Here is an 18,163-nt window from a genome sequence, read left to right as displayed (position 1 = left end):
GTTATAATCTATGGTCACAATTCACGTAACTCATGAGTCTGTGTTTGGTGTTGCTTTTTCAGTTTTCTTTTCTGTGACTTGTTTAGGTTCCCGATTTTGGCACAACTATAAATTTTAAAAATTAAAAATACAATGATTGTTTAAGCTAACTTTTATGTAGTTAAAAGTAAAATTTACTTTATTGGTAACTAGCCCCGCAGTTCTTATTTTGCAATGGTGACTGTTTCATTTATATTTTCGCCATTATTCATACATTTGGCGTGATGTTTACATCGTTGTTTTCATACATTTCCCTCTTGTTTGCCTCGTTTAGACTACTCCCTCACCGACCCAGACTACTCGATCCACGGGGGATGGAAAGAAAACATCCCCATCGTCTATGGTAACGAGGAATGGGGCGAGAAAAGCGAAAATTCAGACCCGGGCAATGTCTGCCGGAGCTAAAGTATGTAAACATAAATAACCAATGGAAAATAGAGTTAAATTGCTAAGCGACTTTAATATCCAATGTTTTTCTAGTCTCAAAGTACCGGGTCCGTGGCATTTAAAACAGGAAGGTGTTAAAAAATTTCCAAGAAAATATGTGAAGTTTGATTTTTTATTGTTTTTGAAATCCAATCTGACTCCTACAAATCTATATCAGTCATTATCAGTGTTATACTGCTGAGCATTGACCTTTGTCTCTTAAAAGATTATGATATTTGAACTTAGACTATACATTTCTATTCTGGGTTGTCACACACAGGATCAATAAGTCATCGATCACGCCTCTATAAGGCGTGGGAGTGGCATATCTTGTTTTTATCAAAAAATATACCTAAATCTGGAATTTATGTAATTTTTAACTCACCTTATAGGGCCAGCTCAGTGAGGTGTGGTAAACATATTCTATATCTATTGTAATAGATTATTGCAGCTACTATAATGTGATTTATGTTAGAATTTCCTGTGATACAAATCTGACAATAAGTCTAAACCAGTTTCCTCACCTGATAAATGTTGGATGACAAGTTTCATCTTTGTCATCTATACTATTATTATAGTATTATAAAGAGATAAAATTTGTGGTATTGTAAAATTCTTTTACCACTAGAAAGCCATATTTATTTGTGAGTGTCATTGGTCATATTTTATCCTCATATTCTCACAGGAATGGGAACTATGAGGGTGAAACTGCTATGCGTTAGCTAATGTGATATAAAGTAAGCAAGTGACAAAACTCATTAGATTATCTTTTACACTTATCAGACAGTGAAACTGAACCTAATTATAATGTTTTAATCTCACCTTTGTTCCAATTGCCAAGCCAAGTGTCCAAGAAGGAATTAGTTGAATTAAAAAAAAATAGATGAATGAATTATATTTATTACTTTTATATCTTGCACTAATAAACTTTTTGCTGTACTAATAAAATATTTTGGTGAACTTGACAATGCAACTCTGAGCGTGATATTGCCACTGTTCAAATAAAGGGTGTTACATTGTTAGATAATATTTTATTGGATTGTTGTTTATTGAAATGATAAGATTAAACATAGCATATATATGTGGTTTGATGTTCTTTACAATAAGTGTATATTCAACATGTTTTAGATAATGTCTAGCTTAATATGTATTTCCGTTCTACTATCAAAATATAAATCTTAAGCTGTTTTATCTCATTGTGGATTTTTTCTAAGATAAAACATCATATTGTTGTCATTTTATAGCCATCCGCGTCATTGATAGCTGCTAAAAAGAAAGCCCAGCAAAAGAAGAAAACAACAGGTGATACGGTTTTGCGTGACCATTATCAAATAGTAAGTATATCACATATAAATGCAAAAGTTTTTATATAATTGATGATTCTTGAGTCAACTAAATATATTATACTTAAACCTACATGAATCACCATCAATTGGTAAAAACTGCATGAAAATTTGTTCAGTACTTTTCAAAGTTCATCATGAATAATTAGATAGACAAACAGATAGACACAGTGAATAGCTTTGTTTCATAATACATATTGATATATATTTATGGGTCTTTCTCATAGGCAATGGAGTCAAAAAAGAAGGTGAAAGGTCCTACAGGATTCGTCACAGAGCCACGCATGGCCGAGCATCGCTGTCTGTGGGATGACAAGTATCCTGAGTGCCCAGAGAGGCTAATTGGTGTCATTAACAGGTATATTATAATGGGATAAAGAGAAGTATAAATAAAAATTTTAATAAAAAAATACAACCAACTTCAAAACCTAAAAACGTACCCACTAAACTAAAAAGTAAAAATAACATCATAATATGTTCTACCTGCTGATCAGTATGAAGGCGGTGCTAAGCCGGTGATGTATTAATTCAAGCCATGTTATAGATTTAAATTTTGCAGACAGTGTTGTTTCATGTGGTCCTGTCAGAAATGGCTTAAATTAAGAGATTAAGAGAAATTGAGGGAAACTTTCAAATGATTTTTAAAAGTTTCCCTCAATTTCTCTAGGATTTCATCAGATCTTGACATGATGGCAATGGGACCAAATGGGGACTATACTGTTTCAAACAAAAAAATTTTTGAAATTGGTCCAGGCGTCTTTGAGTAATCAGTGTACATACATAAAAAAAAAAAAATACTGACCGAATTGAGAACCTCCTCCTTTTTGAAGTCGGTTAAACATAATGGAAAATATATCATTATACTGTTGTTGGTGAAGTGGCATCTTCATTTGTGAAAAATTCAATAATATCTAATTACATAACACAATTACAATAATTTTTCTGTTAAATGTAATTAGTAATTGGTTTGAAAGATTTATTGCTACCTTTTTATGTGAGATTATTAACATGTTCATTACAGAAACAGTTCATAAGTTTGCTTTAGTGCTGTTTCATACTCTTTGCATGTAAAATTTGAGTGTAACTTATCATCATATCTGCCGATGGACATCCACTGCAGGACATAGGCCTTTTGTAGGGTCTTCGAAACATCACCATTCTAAGCCGACAGTATCCAGCGAATCCCTGCAGTGTCTCGCTTGATGTTGACAGTCCACCTGGTAGGTATCGACACCAACACTGCACTTTTTAGTGCAGGGGACGCCATTCCAGCACCTTGAGAACACAACGTCCATCAGCTCTTTGAAATATGTAGCTTGCCAACTCAACTCAGCTTCGCAACTCATTGAGATATGTCAATGTCTTTGGTTCTTCTGTGGATCCCCTCATTTTTGATTTGATCACGCAGAGACACTCTGAGCATCGCCCGCTGTGTGACTGAGCCTTCTCATGAGGCCGATATTTAGCGACCAAGTCTCGGAACACTACGCTAGCTAGGCTGAGGCTCAGGCTACACTAAATTTTCAAAACCCCTATTGTAATGTAACCATTTCAAATTCTAGTATTATTTTTCTTTGTAACAGGTGTCAAGAGTTAAACCTAATAGAACAATGTAAATCATTCCCCCCACGTGCTGCCACCAAGGAAGAGCTTACTGCGTTACACTGCCCATCTGTTTACGAGATGATGGAGAGAACACACCAGAATAATGACATCCAGCTGTTAGAGGAAATATCGTCTAAATATGACGCCGTTTATATACACCCTGTAAGTTGTTATTTACGATAATCCATGTCTCCATAGCTAACTTCCTTGTTTTTTTTTATTCTTTACAATTTAGCCCTTGACAACAATCTCATGATGGTAAGTGATGATGCAATCTAAATTGGAAGCGGGCTAACTTGTTAGGTGGAGGATAGAAATCCACACCCCTTTCGGTTTCTACACAACATGGTACCGGAACGCTATATCGCTTGACGGTTCGTCTTTGCTGGTAGGGTGGTAACTAGCCACGGCCGAAGCCTCCCACCAGCAAGACCTGGACCAATTAAAGAAACCTCAATAGGCCCGACCAGGGATCGAACCTAGGACCTCCGTCTTTAAAATCCACCGCGTATACCACTGGGCCATGGAGGCCGTCTAAAACATCCTTATAAAATAAATCATAATAAAATAACTTTGTATCCCTTTAGATATTATTTTACTTCTTTTAGAAATTATTGTTTGTTGCTACAGTGGTTACTTGGTTAGCCTATGTAACTTTAAAACAAATATAGCCTAACAAATGTTGCGTAATAAAATAAATTAATTGTGTTCGATAATGTTTTAATTACTGATCATAAACTGTTTAGTGTAGGCGTAGAGAACAAGCCAGGAACAGTGTCAAAAGGGATCCCTTAAACCTACACGCAACGTCATGCGTCTGGGACCTGCCCGAGGTGTTTCCTCTACCACAAAATGATGACATTGTTACGAACTAGGGTTCGAGGATTTGGAATTAAACACCTTATTCCGAGTATCAATACACTCTTCCAAACATAGGCATTTGTTGTCCAAAATCGTAGCCGAGTTCACTATTTTCATTAGCCGAGTTCATTTGTATCGCTCGTATCACTCAATGTTCGTCGCGTCACGTATTTATACCCATTACAATGATTGTAGACTATTCGGGGAACGCCTACACGCGTGTTGCTTATTCCACGAAATTCGATAAAAAAAAAACAACGCGAGGTAAACAACTCGATAGGGGCGAGTAATTATGAACCTTATGTGTCTAGTAATAGTGTTCTCCGTAACAATATAATCGCTGTCGCTGCTACCCATCACATTATGCAAGTTGGGATAATTTCCAGAGTACCCACGAGTTGGCTCTGATAGCTGCCGGCTCCACCATAGACATGGTGGACCGGATCGTGACCGGAGAGGTGCAGAACGGCGCCGCGTTCGTGCGCCCGCCCGGCCACCACGCCATGCGCGCCGAGCCTTGCGGGTACTGCTTCTACAACAACGTGGCGCTCGCCGCCCAGCACGCGCTCAATGTACGAGGTTTAAAAAGGTATTGTTGAAGGCATACTTTTCTTGCAGCAATTAGTAGAAAATACCTCCCACTAGCTCGTTTGATGACATCAAGTGGGTTTACAGGCGGCTCAAGACTGGTGTTTGTAAGTCCTTACAAGAGGCTGTTGTCTAGCAGTGGCCCTCCATTGACTGATAATGATAATGATAAATTCATTATGTACAATAAAAATCTTCACTTAAATCATATATTTTGTTTGCTAATTTTTTGATTTTGATATAATGTTAGGACATTACCAATACCGTTTTAATCATAATGGCACACGGGGCCCGTGCCCAGGGGGCCTCGAAGGATTGACAACATCAATATCCTTCAAAAAATTTAATACGAGTACCTCATAGAAGAGTTTTCTCAACAGAAATTTCGAAGGAAACCATTATAGTAATCGTAACCAAAAAACCAGCAGCATTGTAATGCATGCAATATAACATACAACACATTTTTTTAAAAAATTGCCTTGTTTTTTTAATAAAATCTATTTGACTCTCCAGGTAAGCGAAAAGCCAACTGCTACTTGACAATGAAATGAAAAAAATATAAAAAACTGTATTTGTTTTTCAGAATACTGATAATCGACTGGGACGTTCATCACGGACAAGCGACGCAGCAGATGTTTTACGATGACCCGAGGTGAATTCCGTAATAATTAATCTTTACTTTTGTCTCCGTATTTTTATTGGCCGTATAATTCCGTAAATTTTCATTTACCCTTAAAAAATAACCACTTCCATAGAATCCTTTCGTCTTTGAAGGATTTCATTGTTCCTTATTGAATTGGCTATCATATGAAAAATATTTTTCTAATTGTTAGAAATTATTTTTTCCAAGCGATAAATTAAAATTAAAGGGCAGACAGGGCAAAGTGCAAAAACATTTTGACTGATATCTACAAAATGGTCGTTCAGTTTTTCCAAGTTTGCCAATTTACTGCACATTTTTCTCAATTTTTACCTAAAAAGTATTGGAAAACGTAAAAATATGAATAAAATCGGCTACTTGTGGCATATAAGAAAGGGATTAATTTCCATAGATGTAATTCAGATTTATGTTGTAAGTTTTATACACAGAGTAACCAGAGTGAGTTACAAGCAACGTACTGAAGCCGGCGAAACCCATTAAAAAAAAAAAACAAACGTCACCTTGACAACTGCATATACAAACTTTTTTATTAATTTGTATTTCAAAATTTAACACTAACAACAATTACGTAAATTAATAGAATAATCAATAATTACCAATAAAAAACACTCCATCTTATTTTTTAATTGTTGTAAACGTTTTTTTAAATATTTAAAAACATAAGGCGTTATTTTTTTTTTGACTGAATAATATTGAAAATTACTGTTGCAACGGTTCGTGTCATACTGACTCGAGATGTATTCATTTTTGAATTTCGTATTTGGAGCGGCTACGACACCGTCGTGTTCCGTACACTCCATCTGTATATTATTGATTAGTCTTTTATAGAATAAAACGTCGATATCTTTATACAGGGTGGTGTATTTCTCTATCCACCGATACGAGCACGGCGCCTTCTGGCCGAACTTGCGACAGTCGAACTTCCACTACACAGGGTGTGGTCAGGGGGAGGGGTACAACTTCAACGTGCCCCTCAACCAGACGGGCATGACGGACGCGGACTATCTCGCCATATGGCATCAACTGTTGATGCCTGTGGCCTTTGAGGTTAGTTGACAACAAACAAATAAAGTAAGTACGTAATTATAATTTCAATTTAGGTATTCATATTTCATACTTCTACAGCCTTTCTTGATGAGTACCGTTTATTAACAAACAAATTAAAAATGAGGGTATAAATCACACTCATTTCACAACTAATAATAATTATAAGTAGCTTGTTGTTAAATTAATGAAAATAAATTTGATTAATAAGCCTACAACAATTAGATACTGTTAATATATTTTATATAAAATTTTATAAACAAACTATACATGATTTAAAATAAATAAGTTATAAAATGACATGCGTTTTCTACCTTTATTTCTAATTTCTTTGTTGGTAAACAGTACTTATCCAGAAAGGCTGCTGTATAGTTTCATTTTATACAAAATTTTAACTAGCACAAAGAAAACAAAGTTATTTCGAAATCACAGACAGTCATCTAAAGGGGAATGGTCACCCCATATAACGTCGACCCAGAGAACCCAGGTATACCCCCATATATAAGTATATGGAGATGATATTTATGATGTATAAATAAGGATCTGGTTATTAAATTTGCTTAACAAAAGTATGTTTTTTGGATAAAAATACATTTTTTATCACTCTTCTATGGCAAAATGTTCGCGGGTGTAGTAAAGCGGCGGCAAAAGTAATATTTGAAGTTGTATATATTTTTGTATTATTTTTTTCTGTTACCATCAAGCTTAACAAACAAGGAAACGAGCAAACAAACCAATCTAATGTCTTCAAAAAATATCGTAAATCTCAGGCTGTATGGCCAACGATCTTGGCTTGTCCCTGTTGTGGAAAAAATAAAGATGAATTAAAAATGTCGTAGAACGTTGTAGCAAACTTTTTTTGATAGTGATAATTTATTAAATTTTATTATTAAAGTAGAATTATCAAGATTTTTTTTGGATATAAGTAAACTGCTGGGTGGTTAAGTTAGGCCTGGGCTGGGCATGGCCATTCCCCGTTTATTTATTTTACGATTAGCGTGATTAATTTAGCTACTACTATAATAAACCTATGACCTATTCTGACCTGATATTTGTATGGACCGCAGTACCAACCGGAGCTGGTCATCATATCGGCGGGGTACGACGCCGCGGTCGGCTGCCCGGAGGTACTCCATCCCATTCTATCTCTAGTGTCTGCACTCTGCCTCTCTCTTTCAGTTCTCGCCACAACTAGTCCTCGTCTCTGCGGGGTACGATTCCGCTATCGGCGATGAAAAGGTACGCAAGGGTTTTATTATCTTAAACATAGAGTCCAATATGTGAGTGAATTTTATTTTAATTTTTTTGTATTCATCATTTTTGTAACCCCCATTTTGATTTTTTGATGACCGTAAATCCTCGTATAACAACTCTAAATCACATTACAAGTTAGTTAATTGTTTACAAAAATACCTCTTCTTTGAAATACACCTAAATTCTGTCTAAATAATATCGGGAACTGAACATTAGTTCCAATTCCAAATCAAATTCCAAAATTCTATTATCCTTTATTTGCTAAGTTCTATTTTAAAGTGAAGTTTGAATATTATGTCATTTAACTTCCACATTGCCCGATTTTGTAAAATCAACCCTAATGTGTTTTGACAATATGCCTTTCTTTAATTACGGTACCAACAAGCGACTTCCTACGCGAGTCTCGACGATTTATGGAAGGTTTATCTTTCCTAGCAATATATAAGTTTTATTGTGGTAAGAAAATGTTTGTCTGGTCTGGTCAGAAATGGAGAAATAATGCTGGTTTCCCATCAGGGTGAGATGGAAGTGTCTCCCGCGTGCTACGCCACGCTGCTCAACATGGTGGCGAGCGCGTGCTGGCGCGTGTGCGTCGTGTTGGAGGGCGGCTACTGCGTGCGCTCGCTGGCCGAGGCGGCCGCGCTCACGCTGCGCACGCTGCTGGGCCACCCGCCGCCGCGGCTGCAGCCCTTGGCCGAGCCCACCGACTCGTGAGTACACGCTGACAGGGTGAGGGGAAGTGTCTCCGTACGGACGGCTTCAGTGTGCTCGTGGCGTTCGAGCCGTCCACATCTCTTGTTGTGTAATTCTTTATGGGTTACTTGGGATAGACGGGGAGAGTGACTTGAGTGGAAAAAGGGAGTGTTTGTTAACAGTCAAAGGTACCTTTAAACATAGCCTACACATAGCGTTCACAAGTGCGTGACTTCATTTAAGGTCATTCTCTGCTATTCTAGGGTCTTATTTTGGTTACAGTTTGATTTGTTAATGAAGTTGTCCTGACTAATGTTGTGAATAACCTTTGTTCAACATTAGTTTTCTTATTTTTGTAATCACTTTTGTGTCTGCTTAAAGGTAAAGGGTATTCAAATCGTGCAATTGATTTTTAATTATTATTTTAAAGTTATTTTTATCTAAATACTTTATTGTATACCAGATACAAATGATGATACAATCGTAATTCCCTACACAGAATACGAGAAACCATTCTGAATTGTATATACGCGCACAAAAAGCACTGGCGGTGCTTCAACTACCAGCTCACGTACAGCGTCGACACGTCGGTGCTCAATGTGTGCGACGCGCTGAAACAGAAGCATACGGTCACAGTGAGGTGGGAGGGAGACGAAACGAGAGCAGACTATTACGAAACAAGGGACTGTTACCCTATGCAAGATAACGAAACTAAACGACGTATAAACGAAAAATTGGACCATTTATCGATAAGTATGTTGCACTTGTTATCTATTTTCTGTACACTGTACAGTTATGTTCCACTTAGAGATCCTAATGATCACTACTGCAGTTTTTCCCGTTCCACTTGCTTTCGTACGTTGCAATCATGAACTCAAGTGGAATGGATTATGGAGCGTTTTGAGTTTTGAAAATGACCGTGGTCACCAAGTACAACAGCTGTATTTTGAGCGTTTTCATAGCTTACTGTAGCGTAGCCTATTATCCAGCCGCTCAGATATTGCGTTTCTGACAGGTCGTGACCGAATGGCACAAATAAAGTCAGTTAAGCAAAAGACATTTGAATATTTTAAAATTTGGTATCTCTGCAATCACAGCAACTCGCTAGCTATAAAGCTCCAGTGACCGACCTCTCCTCTAGGGGGGTGCCCCCTCTTTCCCTGTCCGTACCTCGCTACGCCCATGGTAGAATACCCTGTGTATGCCATTGAGGTTAAGAATAAATAAATATTACTAATCATTATTAAAATAAAGCTTAGAACTACATGGCGGTCTTAGGAAAAATTATTTATTATTATTAATTTTGAAAATGATTATTTTTTTATTCACAGTGACAGACTTGACGCTGGCTCAACACCCGGTGTGCTATATCTATGACGAGGCCATGTTGAAACACAGGAACATATGCGAACCGTGAGTTATTAAACAACTGATAGTAACAATATTTTTCTCTTTATTAAATTGTTTACCAAAACCAATCGTCTTGAAGATTTAGTCATATAAGACAGAAAATTAGTGTATTACTTTATTAGTGTATTGTCTTTGCAGAGGTCACGTGGAATGCCCGGAGAGAATTCTTCGCATACACGAGAGGCATCGCGACTTCGGTCTGCTAGACCGTCTGCATATACTCTCCGCTAGATCTGCTAGCGAAGAGGAAATACTAGCGGCACATACACAGAAACATCTTGACAGGTAATATAAACTATAAATATAGCAAAACCTCGTCAAAATCCTTCTATCCAGAGCTCTACCTGTTTCGGGGTAAAAAGTTGCGTATGGCCTATTATGACACGTCGAGTAACATAGATAGTGATTTTACCAATATTTTGTGGTAGAGGAAACACCTCGAGCAGATCCCAGGACTTGTGACCTTGAGAGTAGGTGTAAAGGATCCTTTCAGAGTGGAGTTTAGTTTAATTTAGACACTCACCTTCCCGGCCCGACATATTCTCCAAGCCCACAATAAACATGATATATAATAATTACAACACAAAACATTATTGCACAAAATCAATAACGAGACTGGCAGCGTGACGGCATCTACGCTGCCTAACAAACAACTAAGCGCAAGTCACCAAATATCCTAATGAATACTAATACCACCTGTAGTCGAGGAACTTGTAAACTATCTGGCCTTATTATTTCAGTATATTATGGTGCAGTAGTTAAGGCATTAAGGAATATTAAACAAACGCATATACATAAACATTAGCCTTTATTAGTGATAAGGCTAATAATATTGTGAAACAGGTTGAAAGAGCTGGCGAGCACAAAGCTGAGGGACCTCAACAGTATGAAGGAAGCTTTCGACTCCGTGTACTTCAGTCCCGACAGTCTGGAGAGTGCCGCCGTCGCCGCCGGTTGTGTGCTGCAGGTGTGTGACATTTGAACAAACATTATTTTTTAACTTTCCGTAGTAATTAGTACTTAGTAAGGAGGATTTAGTGTCGCCGCACACGGGCCACACGCGGCAGCCACAAACGCCACTACAAGAAGCAAGAAGGGGCCACAAAAGTAGCTGAAGCGTGCGACAGCTACTTGTGGCCGGTGGTCGACAATTGTGGTCAGTGGCTGCTACTTTTTAACCCATACATGCAGTATCATAATCGCGCGAGTGGCGTGTGGAGGCGTTGTGTTTCGGCGTTTAGTGGCCGCTGCAGGCCACAAGAAGTGAGCAGCGACGATTGTAGCGCGTATAATAAATAAATATGTAATGTCACAATTCTTGAATTATTTTATTTGACTGACATATGTGTTTTATGGACTCTCTATGGATACAGAACGGTAGGCTGTAAGGCCGACCAATCCGGGGCAAGTTTGGACAGTTGACGTTTTAAGATTGCAATTTAACGGTTTCATTTCCGATAGGTTATAATATACCGAAAAATAATACGTTAAATTGTAATCAGTATTTTCAGTTCACAATATGACGGTAGATTATATCAATATTCATATCACGAGTGAGATTATAAACTAACGTATTTTTACAATTTAACGGTAACATATAAATTTCTTATCCCAGATCTCGTATTAATACGTCAAAGAGGACATGTGCTATTCAATTTTGAACCTTAACCCCATAGATGGTGGATGCAGTATTGTCCAACGTGGCCGGCAGCGGGGTGTGCGTGATCCGTCCGCCGGGGCACCACGCGGACGAGGAGATCCCGAGCGGCTTCTGTCTGCTGAACAACGCAGCGATCGCCGCCAAGTACGCCATACAGAGCCACGGGCTGCGGCGAGTGCTCATTGTCGACTGGGACGTGCACCATGGGAATGGCACGCAGAGTATCACTTATGAGGACAAAGAGGTGAGATTTGACCTCATATTATGAAACAAAGCTGTCCGTGTCTGTCTGTTGGTGATTAACTCAAAAACTACTAAACGGTCTTTCCTTAAAGGAGATGGTCCAAAATTGTATGGAGCCCAGGATCAATCATTGTACCCTAGTGGAAATAAAAGAAAATATTTTTTTAACTATTTTTGATTAAACAAATCTACGAATTTACTATCGAAATAATATTCAATAACTCCCACGAAATGCAACACTATTATGGGTAATAATGGCGGATTGATGACGTTTTCAATGCAGTAATCGATGTGATGTTTGCTGTCAATTATCATATCATAGTTGCTTCAAGGGCGCCATCTTGATATGACTCAAAAACTTGGGTTTAAATTTTATTTATTTCTTTTTATTTAGTTAGATTTATTCACTTTAATAAATTTTAAAAAAAATCCTTGTATTTTTTAAATTTTAATCATACGGGGCTTGTACCCCGTAAATTTCAGTGGACCTGAAATGGACCATCTCCTTTGCATTAATCAATAGTGTCATGTGTTTCGATATTTGGATTTTGAACATTGACTTTATAGCAATTTTTAGTTTATAAAGCGGTTTCAAAGTCAAAGTATAATAAAATTTATTTCAGCTAGACTTAATGTGCAAGCACTTTTCAAACATCAAGTTGTGTTATTTGATAATGGTGATAATTCAAGTAGACAGCCTAAAATTAAAGTTACGAGGGTTACAATCGCGCCTTTGTCCGAGAAGAATCCACAACCAAAATTCATTTTCATCAAATGGTTCATCACCATTTTACAATGTTCTCTAAACCCAGTACCCAGTTATGTACTTCATTTAACTTCCAAGCTTTTTTATTTTTTATAATTTTATATAATCATTCAACGATACGACTTTTCTATAAGCTTGAGAGTGACATACTCGAGGTTTCATCTTCATCATTATATCAGCTGATGCAGGACATAGACCAGCATAGCATATACATACATAGCAGGATGTAGTGTCTTCCAAACATCACGATCCTGAGCCGCCTGCATCCAGCGAATACCTCCAACTCCCTAGATGTCGTTAGTCCATCTGCTGGGGGGGGTCGCCATTCCAGCTCCTTGGGACCGCCAACGTCCATCGGCTCTTCCAACTATGTGCCCCGGCTAAGTTTCACGTGGCAGTTTATTATAAAAATGTATGAAATTTGGCCATAAAACCTTCGTTTGCAGATCCTGTACATATCGATACACCGCTACGACAAGGGCACGTTCTTCCCGCACTCCACCGCCGCGGACTACAGCGCGGTGGGCGCGGGCCGCGGGGAGGGGTACAACGTCAACGTGCCCTGGAACAAGGTACAGTTCCATTGAAACGTTATGACATTCCGGTTGTTATCTGCTGGTGTAGCTGTTGTCGCGCAGGTTCTACATATAGTACGTGCTGGTACTACATAAAGTACAATAAAATCATCACGCGAGGCGACTATGGCGAAAGAGGCTCGCGCGGGATGATCAATAATAATAAACAACAAAACATTGCACAAAACCACTAACGCGACTAGCAGCGTGACGGTGTCTACGCTGCCTAACAAACAACTGCGTTCAAGTCATTAAATACCCTCTTATTTATACCATCACTGTTGCAACAACTTCGTACTCCTCAATAACATAATCCCATTGCCACATTCGCTTCACGATTTGTTGAGATATGACAGTGATATTGGTTTTTCTGCGAATCTCCTCATTTCTGATTCGATACTACGAGCATAGCTTTTTCCATTGCCTACTGGGTGACTTTTTATGAAGCTACAATACAACAATAATATAATTAGTTGATTTTGCTTCAGCGCGGTATGGGTGACGCGGAGTACTTGGCGTCCTTCACGCAAGTGGTGCTGCCGATCGCGCACGAGTACAACCCGGAGCTGGTGCTAGTGTCGGCCGGGTTCGACGCCTGCGTGGGTGACCCGCTCGGAGGTAAATGCGCGTTCATTTTTTTTTTATTCTTTACAAGTTAGCCCTTGACTACAATCACATCTGATGGTAAGTGATGATGCAATCTGAGATGAAAGCGGGCTAACTTGTTAGGAGGAGGATGAAAATCCACACCCCTTTCGGTTTCTACACGACATCGTACCGGAACGCTAAATCGTTTGGCGGTACGTCTTTGCTGGTAAGGTGGTAACTAGCCAGGCCTGGACCAATTCAGAAAACCTCAATCGGCTCAGCCGGGATCGAACCCAAGACTTCCGTCTTGTAAATCCGCCGCGAATACCACTGCGCCACAGAGGCCGTCAAATGAAACCCAAGAGCGGAAAATAACATATTGTTCTCTCCCGTTGCGTTGGCACGAAAGTGAGAATGATTTCAACTCTTCCGCTATTGGTCGACTTTGTCTTTTTCTCTTGATGACTTATATCGCTGACGCATGCAAGGCCTGCAGTATATATGTTTATGTGAAATTTTCTATTACAGGTTGTAACGTATCACCGGAATGTTACGGTCAAATGACCCAAATGCTGAGAGGATTGGCCGGCGGTCGCGTCATCCTCTGCCTAGAAGGAGGGTACAACATCACAAGCATATCATACGCCATGACCATGTGCACGAAAGCCTTACTCGGTGACCCCATTTCTCACAACTACGAATCAAAACCAACCGTCCACTGCTCAGCAATCGAAAGTATTAACGACGTCATAAGAACCCACAAGAAATACTGGAAGAATCTGAAATTCCAACTCGCATTGCCGATAGAGGACGTTTTGGAAAAACCAGCGCCATCTAGAGGTTTAATTGTCACGGATTCAGGGAGCGATTGCAAAAAGCCTACGGTGTATACACAATTGCGATGCGGTATAGCAAACTTGGAACTTGGAGCTTGTCACAGTACAGAGAGATGTTCATCTGGCACACAGAATGACAGTGACAGTAATGAGGATGAAAAAAAACCTCCATCTGATGATAAAAATAAAACAGAAGTTAATGAAAGTAGAACAAATGTGAGTTCAAACGAAATTTTGAATGCTGACAAAAGTCCATCAAAAGTGAACGAAGGCGCATCAAATGTGAATGAAGGTGCACCAAATGTGAATGAAGGTGCGTCAAACGTGAATGAAGGTGCATCAAATGTGAATAAAGGTGCATCAACAGAGAGTGAACCTAAAGTGAATGAACCGACAACACTGGTGGACTATTTATCAGAGAACATGCAAGCTATAGTTGATGGGGATATGTTTGCAGTGATTCCGTTGCAGTGGTGTCCACATCTAGAGTCATTGTATGCTATACCTGACAATGTACGCTTCGAACAGGGAGTCAAGTGTGTGGATTGTGATCATACTGAGGAGAATTGGGTGTGCCTGCATTGTTTTATTGTAAGTATTAAGCAGACATTTAGTAAAACTCTGGGGAATATTTATAATAGACCCTAAATTGCATAACCCCTTTATTCACACAAGGTGTGTGCCATCTTGAGTCGAGAAACAAAATAATTATCCATGTACATACTGCTCAAACTTTGTGTGTTTGATATTTATTCATAGTGAGTTAGTTACAATAATGAAAGCAGCGTAACCATGGTGAGTTTTCTTTTTAAACCAACTTTTGTGCTTCGGTGCGTCCAATAACAAGATATATGAAACCTGAAAATTTTCTGACAAGTAAAATCAAGTGGTAACCCACTTGTTTTTTGTTTCTTAAACTATAATACAAAAATCGCCTATTAGGTTGTAAATGTTTGTGACGTCCGCCGATTTTACGACTGGGCTGTATTAAGGAGGTCTAAGAGCAGACGAAACCACGGGATTCCGCTAGTGTCACATACACAAAGTTTAGTATCCTGTATCATCATCATCATCATCACCATATGAGCTGTTGGACATCTATTGCAAGACATAGGCCTTTAGACATCACGATCCTGAGCCGCCTGCATACAGCGAATCACTAGAACTCGCTTAATGTCGTCAGTCCACCTAGTGGGGTTCGACTCTCTGCGCTTTTAGTACGGGGTCGCCATTCCAGCAGCTTTGGACTTCAACGTCCAACGGTTCAGTATGTTCATGAATATTCCTGGGCCCAAACACTATAATGTCGTTTCAGACGGCGTGCGGTCGGCACGTGAGCGGCCACATGCAGGCGCACTACCGCAGCACGGGGCACGCGCTGGCGCTGTCGCTCGTGGACCTGTCGGCGTGGTGCAGCGCGTGCGACGCGTACGTGGACCACGCGCTGCTGTACGACGCCAAGAACAACGCGCACCGCGCCAAGTTCGGCGCCGACATGCCCTGGTGCTACCCCGACATACGCATGGAGTGAGCGCTGCGGCCAGTCGCTACAGAACAGTAGGAAAGTCATGCCATGAAAACTCTTATCTAAAAAAAAACTCGTTTTTTTGTTTTGACATACCGGTTTGACATTATGATTTTAACCAATTTGTACATTGTGCACAAAAATATTTTCAAAAAACGTCATATTTTTTTTTATATTTAAATATATTTTTTATAAATGCATTAGCATTTAATTAAATATAAACTTTTGCACAATAATCATTTGACAAAACGCTATATCGATGTCGTAGAAGTAGAATACTACCTACAGGGTAAAGACATTTTTCATCTAATAGAAGTATGTAATAACAAATTATTATTAATTATTTAATAACTAATAATTTAATCATATTTATAATGCACATATTCTAAGTGAATAAGTTGACTACATAATATTAACATTACTTGGACAATTTAAAACTTGAAAAAAAAAGTACTTGATGTATATAAAAAGTAGTACATAGTACATGTACTTGTGTATAATACAATCTAATGTAAATTAATTAGTTTAGGCGATAAGCTTTCTGATTCTCATTTCTTTTGAACCATATTATTAGTCCGGAGGTATCCTTATGTAATTGTGCCTACTTGATGTAAAACACAACATGCTTATATTGGGTTCAAAATATTAACTTACTCTAAAATATAAAAAAAAACAAAAAAAGAAAACTCATAAAAAAGATAGAGAAAGACAAAAGTGAATTTAGCAATGGATACATTTAAGATTTGAGAATTTTGGGCTAATTAAAGTAATCTTGTAAAACATTTTCTGTATTGGGTCATAATTTGGGTTTATTTATACAGTTGTGTATATTTGTATCTTTTGTATATCTTATTTATTTTTATTTAATTTATTAAAATTTTAAGAATTGGACTGTATTTTGTGCTTTTTAAATATTAAAAAAAAAAACAATTGTATAGATATAAATGTAATTACAATGAGCCAGTATAAAACTAATCATTCGGTCAGTTTGGCGGATAAATAAGTTAACATGTAGCTTATTTACATCATACATATATAGATATATTTACATTGTAATCGTGGATAATAAATGTTTTTATTATACAACTGATTTTGACATAAAAAAACTAAACAGTATTCTAATTTGATTACTAATATCTAACAGATTATTTATTGGGAACTTAAAGTAATGTGTATTCATAACAAATACAAGTGATGACCACCAACTAGATTGAACATTCGTAATACAGGGTGTATTGATGGCATAGTTGAGTTGATGCGCTCTTGTGGCCATTGCTTACATAAAATGGCGATTTATGTGCCAAAGTTAATTGCTCATCTAATAATTGTTAACAATATCTGAATTAATAAAATCATATCGTCTTCGTTAAAAACTTGTATTTTAATTTCCACACCTCATGTTTACTTGTACTTGTTCTGTACTTCAGTGGAATTCATAGACGTTGCAAGGTCACCCCCAGGGGACCAATCACCCGCTGAGTGCCAAATTTAGTCTCTATGCGTTGAAGAATTCGACATACAGCGGGGTCCCCTTGGGGGTGCCCCTGCAACGTCTATGAATTTAACTGTAAGACATTTCATTAATTCATTCAGATCAGCCCATGGATGTGCAGGACATAAATCTTTTATAGAGACTTCTAAACATCACGATCCTGAGCCGCCTGCATCCAGCGACTACGAGCCGCTAGATGTCGTCAGCCCACCTTGGGGTGCTAACATGCGACCAAGGAAAGAGAAATGGACAACATAATTATCCTCCAATGGCGGCGTAGTTGTCCCAGTCCCATCTCTTTCGTCCCAACGTAAAGAAACCACTAGTCCAAGATTGTGTAGAATTCCGTTGAAATTTGAATACACTTACTGTCTGCTGTGATGTAAAACCGCTGGCCACTGAGGATCTATGAGACTTGTCTATACGCTATAGGTCCTACGGCTCGTACTTCTAAATACTCGCGGTGCTAGTCTTTGAAGTGCGTATTTCAGCGTACTCGTACTCTAATGCCTAATTCGGACTACTTTAATATTTTAGTCGAGTACGAACAATTT

The 18,163-nt window shown here is 38.4% G+C and overlaps 1 protein-coding gene across 3 annotated transcripts; it reads left to right on the top strand.

The window, feature by feature from the left end:
• The first annotated feature begins 47 nt into the window (after positions 1–47).
• On the top strand, positions 48–17,490 carry LOC112050121 (histone deacetylase 6). Of its 3 annotated transcripts, none has more exons than XM_052885884.1 (19): positions 48–216; positions 314–445; positions 1,710–1,799; positions 2,036–2,166; positions 3,392–3,575; positions 4,661–4,863; positions 5,446–5,514; positions 6,378–6,570; positions 7,747–7,806; positions 8,338–8,531; positions 9,014–9,267; positions 9,846–9,927; positions 10,063–10,209; positions 10,768–10,891; positions 11,601–11,828; positions 13,040–13,165; positions 13,657–13,786; positions 14,285–15,183; positions 15,908–17,490. In XM_052885884.1, the coding sequence occupies exons 1-19, from the start codon at positions 214–216 to the stop codon at positions 16,121–16,123; spliced, it is 3,465 nt and encodes a 1,154-aa protein (XP_052741844.1). In that variant the 5' UTR covers positions 48–213; the 3' UTR covers positions 16,124–17,490. The 3 variants fall into 3 exon arrangements, with proteins under 3 accessions (XP_052741844.1, XP_052741818.1, XP_052741879.1); XM_052885858.1 differs by lacking the exon at positions 7,747–7,806 and adding an exon at positions 7,635–7,694 and having other exon boundaries at positions 49–216; XM_052885919.1 differs by lacking the exons at positions 48–216; positions 314–445; positions 7,747–7,806 and adding exons at positions 526–872; positions 7,635–7,694.
• The last annotated feature ends 673 nt before the right edge of the window (positions 17,491–18,163 follow it).

Source organism: Bicyclus anynana, chromosome 1, assembly GCF_947172395.1.
Source record: "Bicyclus anynana chromosome 1, ilBicAnyn1.1, whole genome shotgun sequence".
Lineage (NCBI taxonomy): Eukaryota > Metazoa > Arthropoda > Insecta > Lepidoptera > Nymphalidae > Bicyclus > Bicyclus anynana.
The sequence above is the reverse complement of the archived record's forward strand: the minus strand, read 5'-3'. Positions and strand labels throughout refer to the sequence as shown.

Bases quoted from the DNA above. Each gene is read 5' to 3' on its own strand.
- LOC112050121 (XM_052885884.1), top strand. The intron at 446-1,709 runs GTATGTAAACAT...GTCATTTTATAG, and splicing joins CAATGTCTGCCGGAGCTAAA to CCATCCGCGTCATTGATAGC. The intron at 13,787-14,284 runs GTAAATGCGCGT...TTTCTATTACAG, and splicing joins CGTGGGTGACCCGCTCGGAG to GTTGTAACGTATCACCGGAA.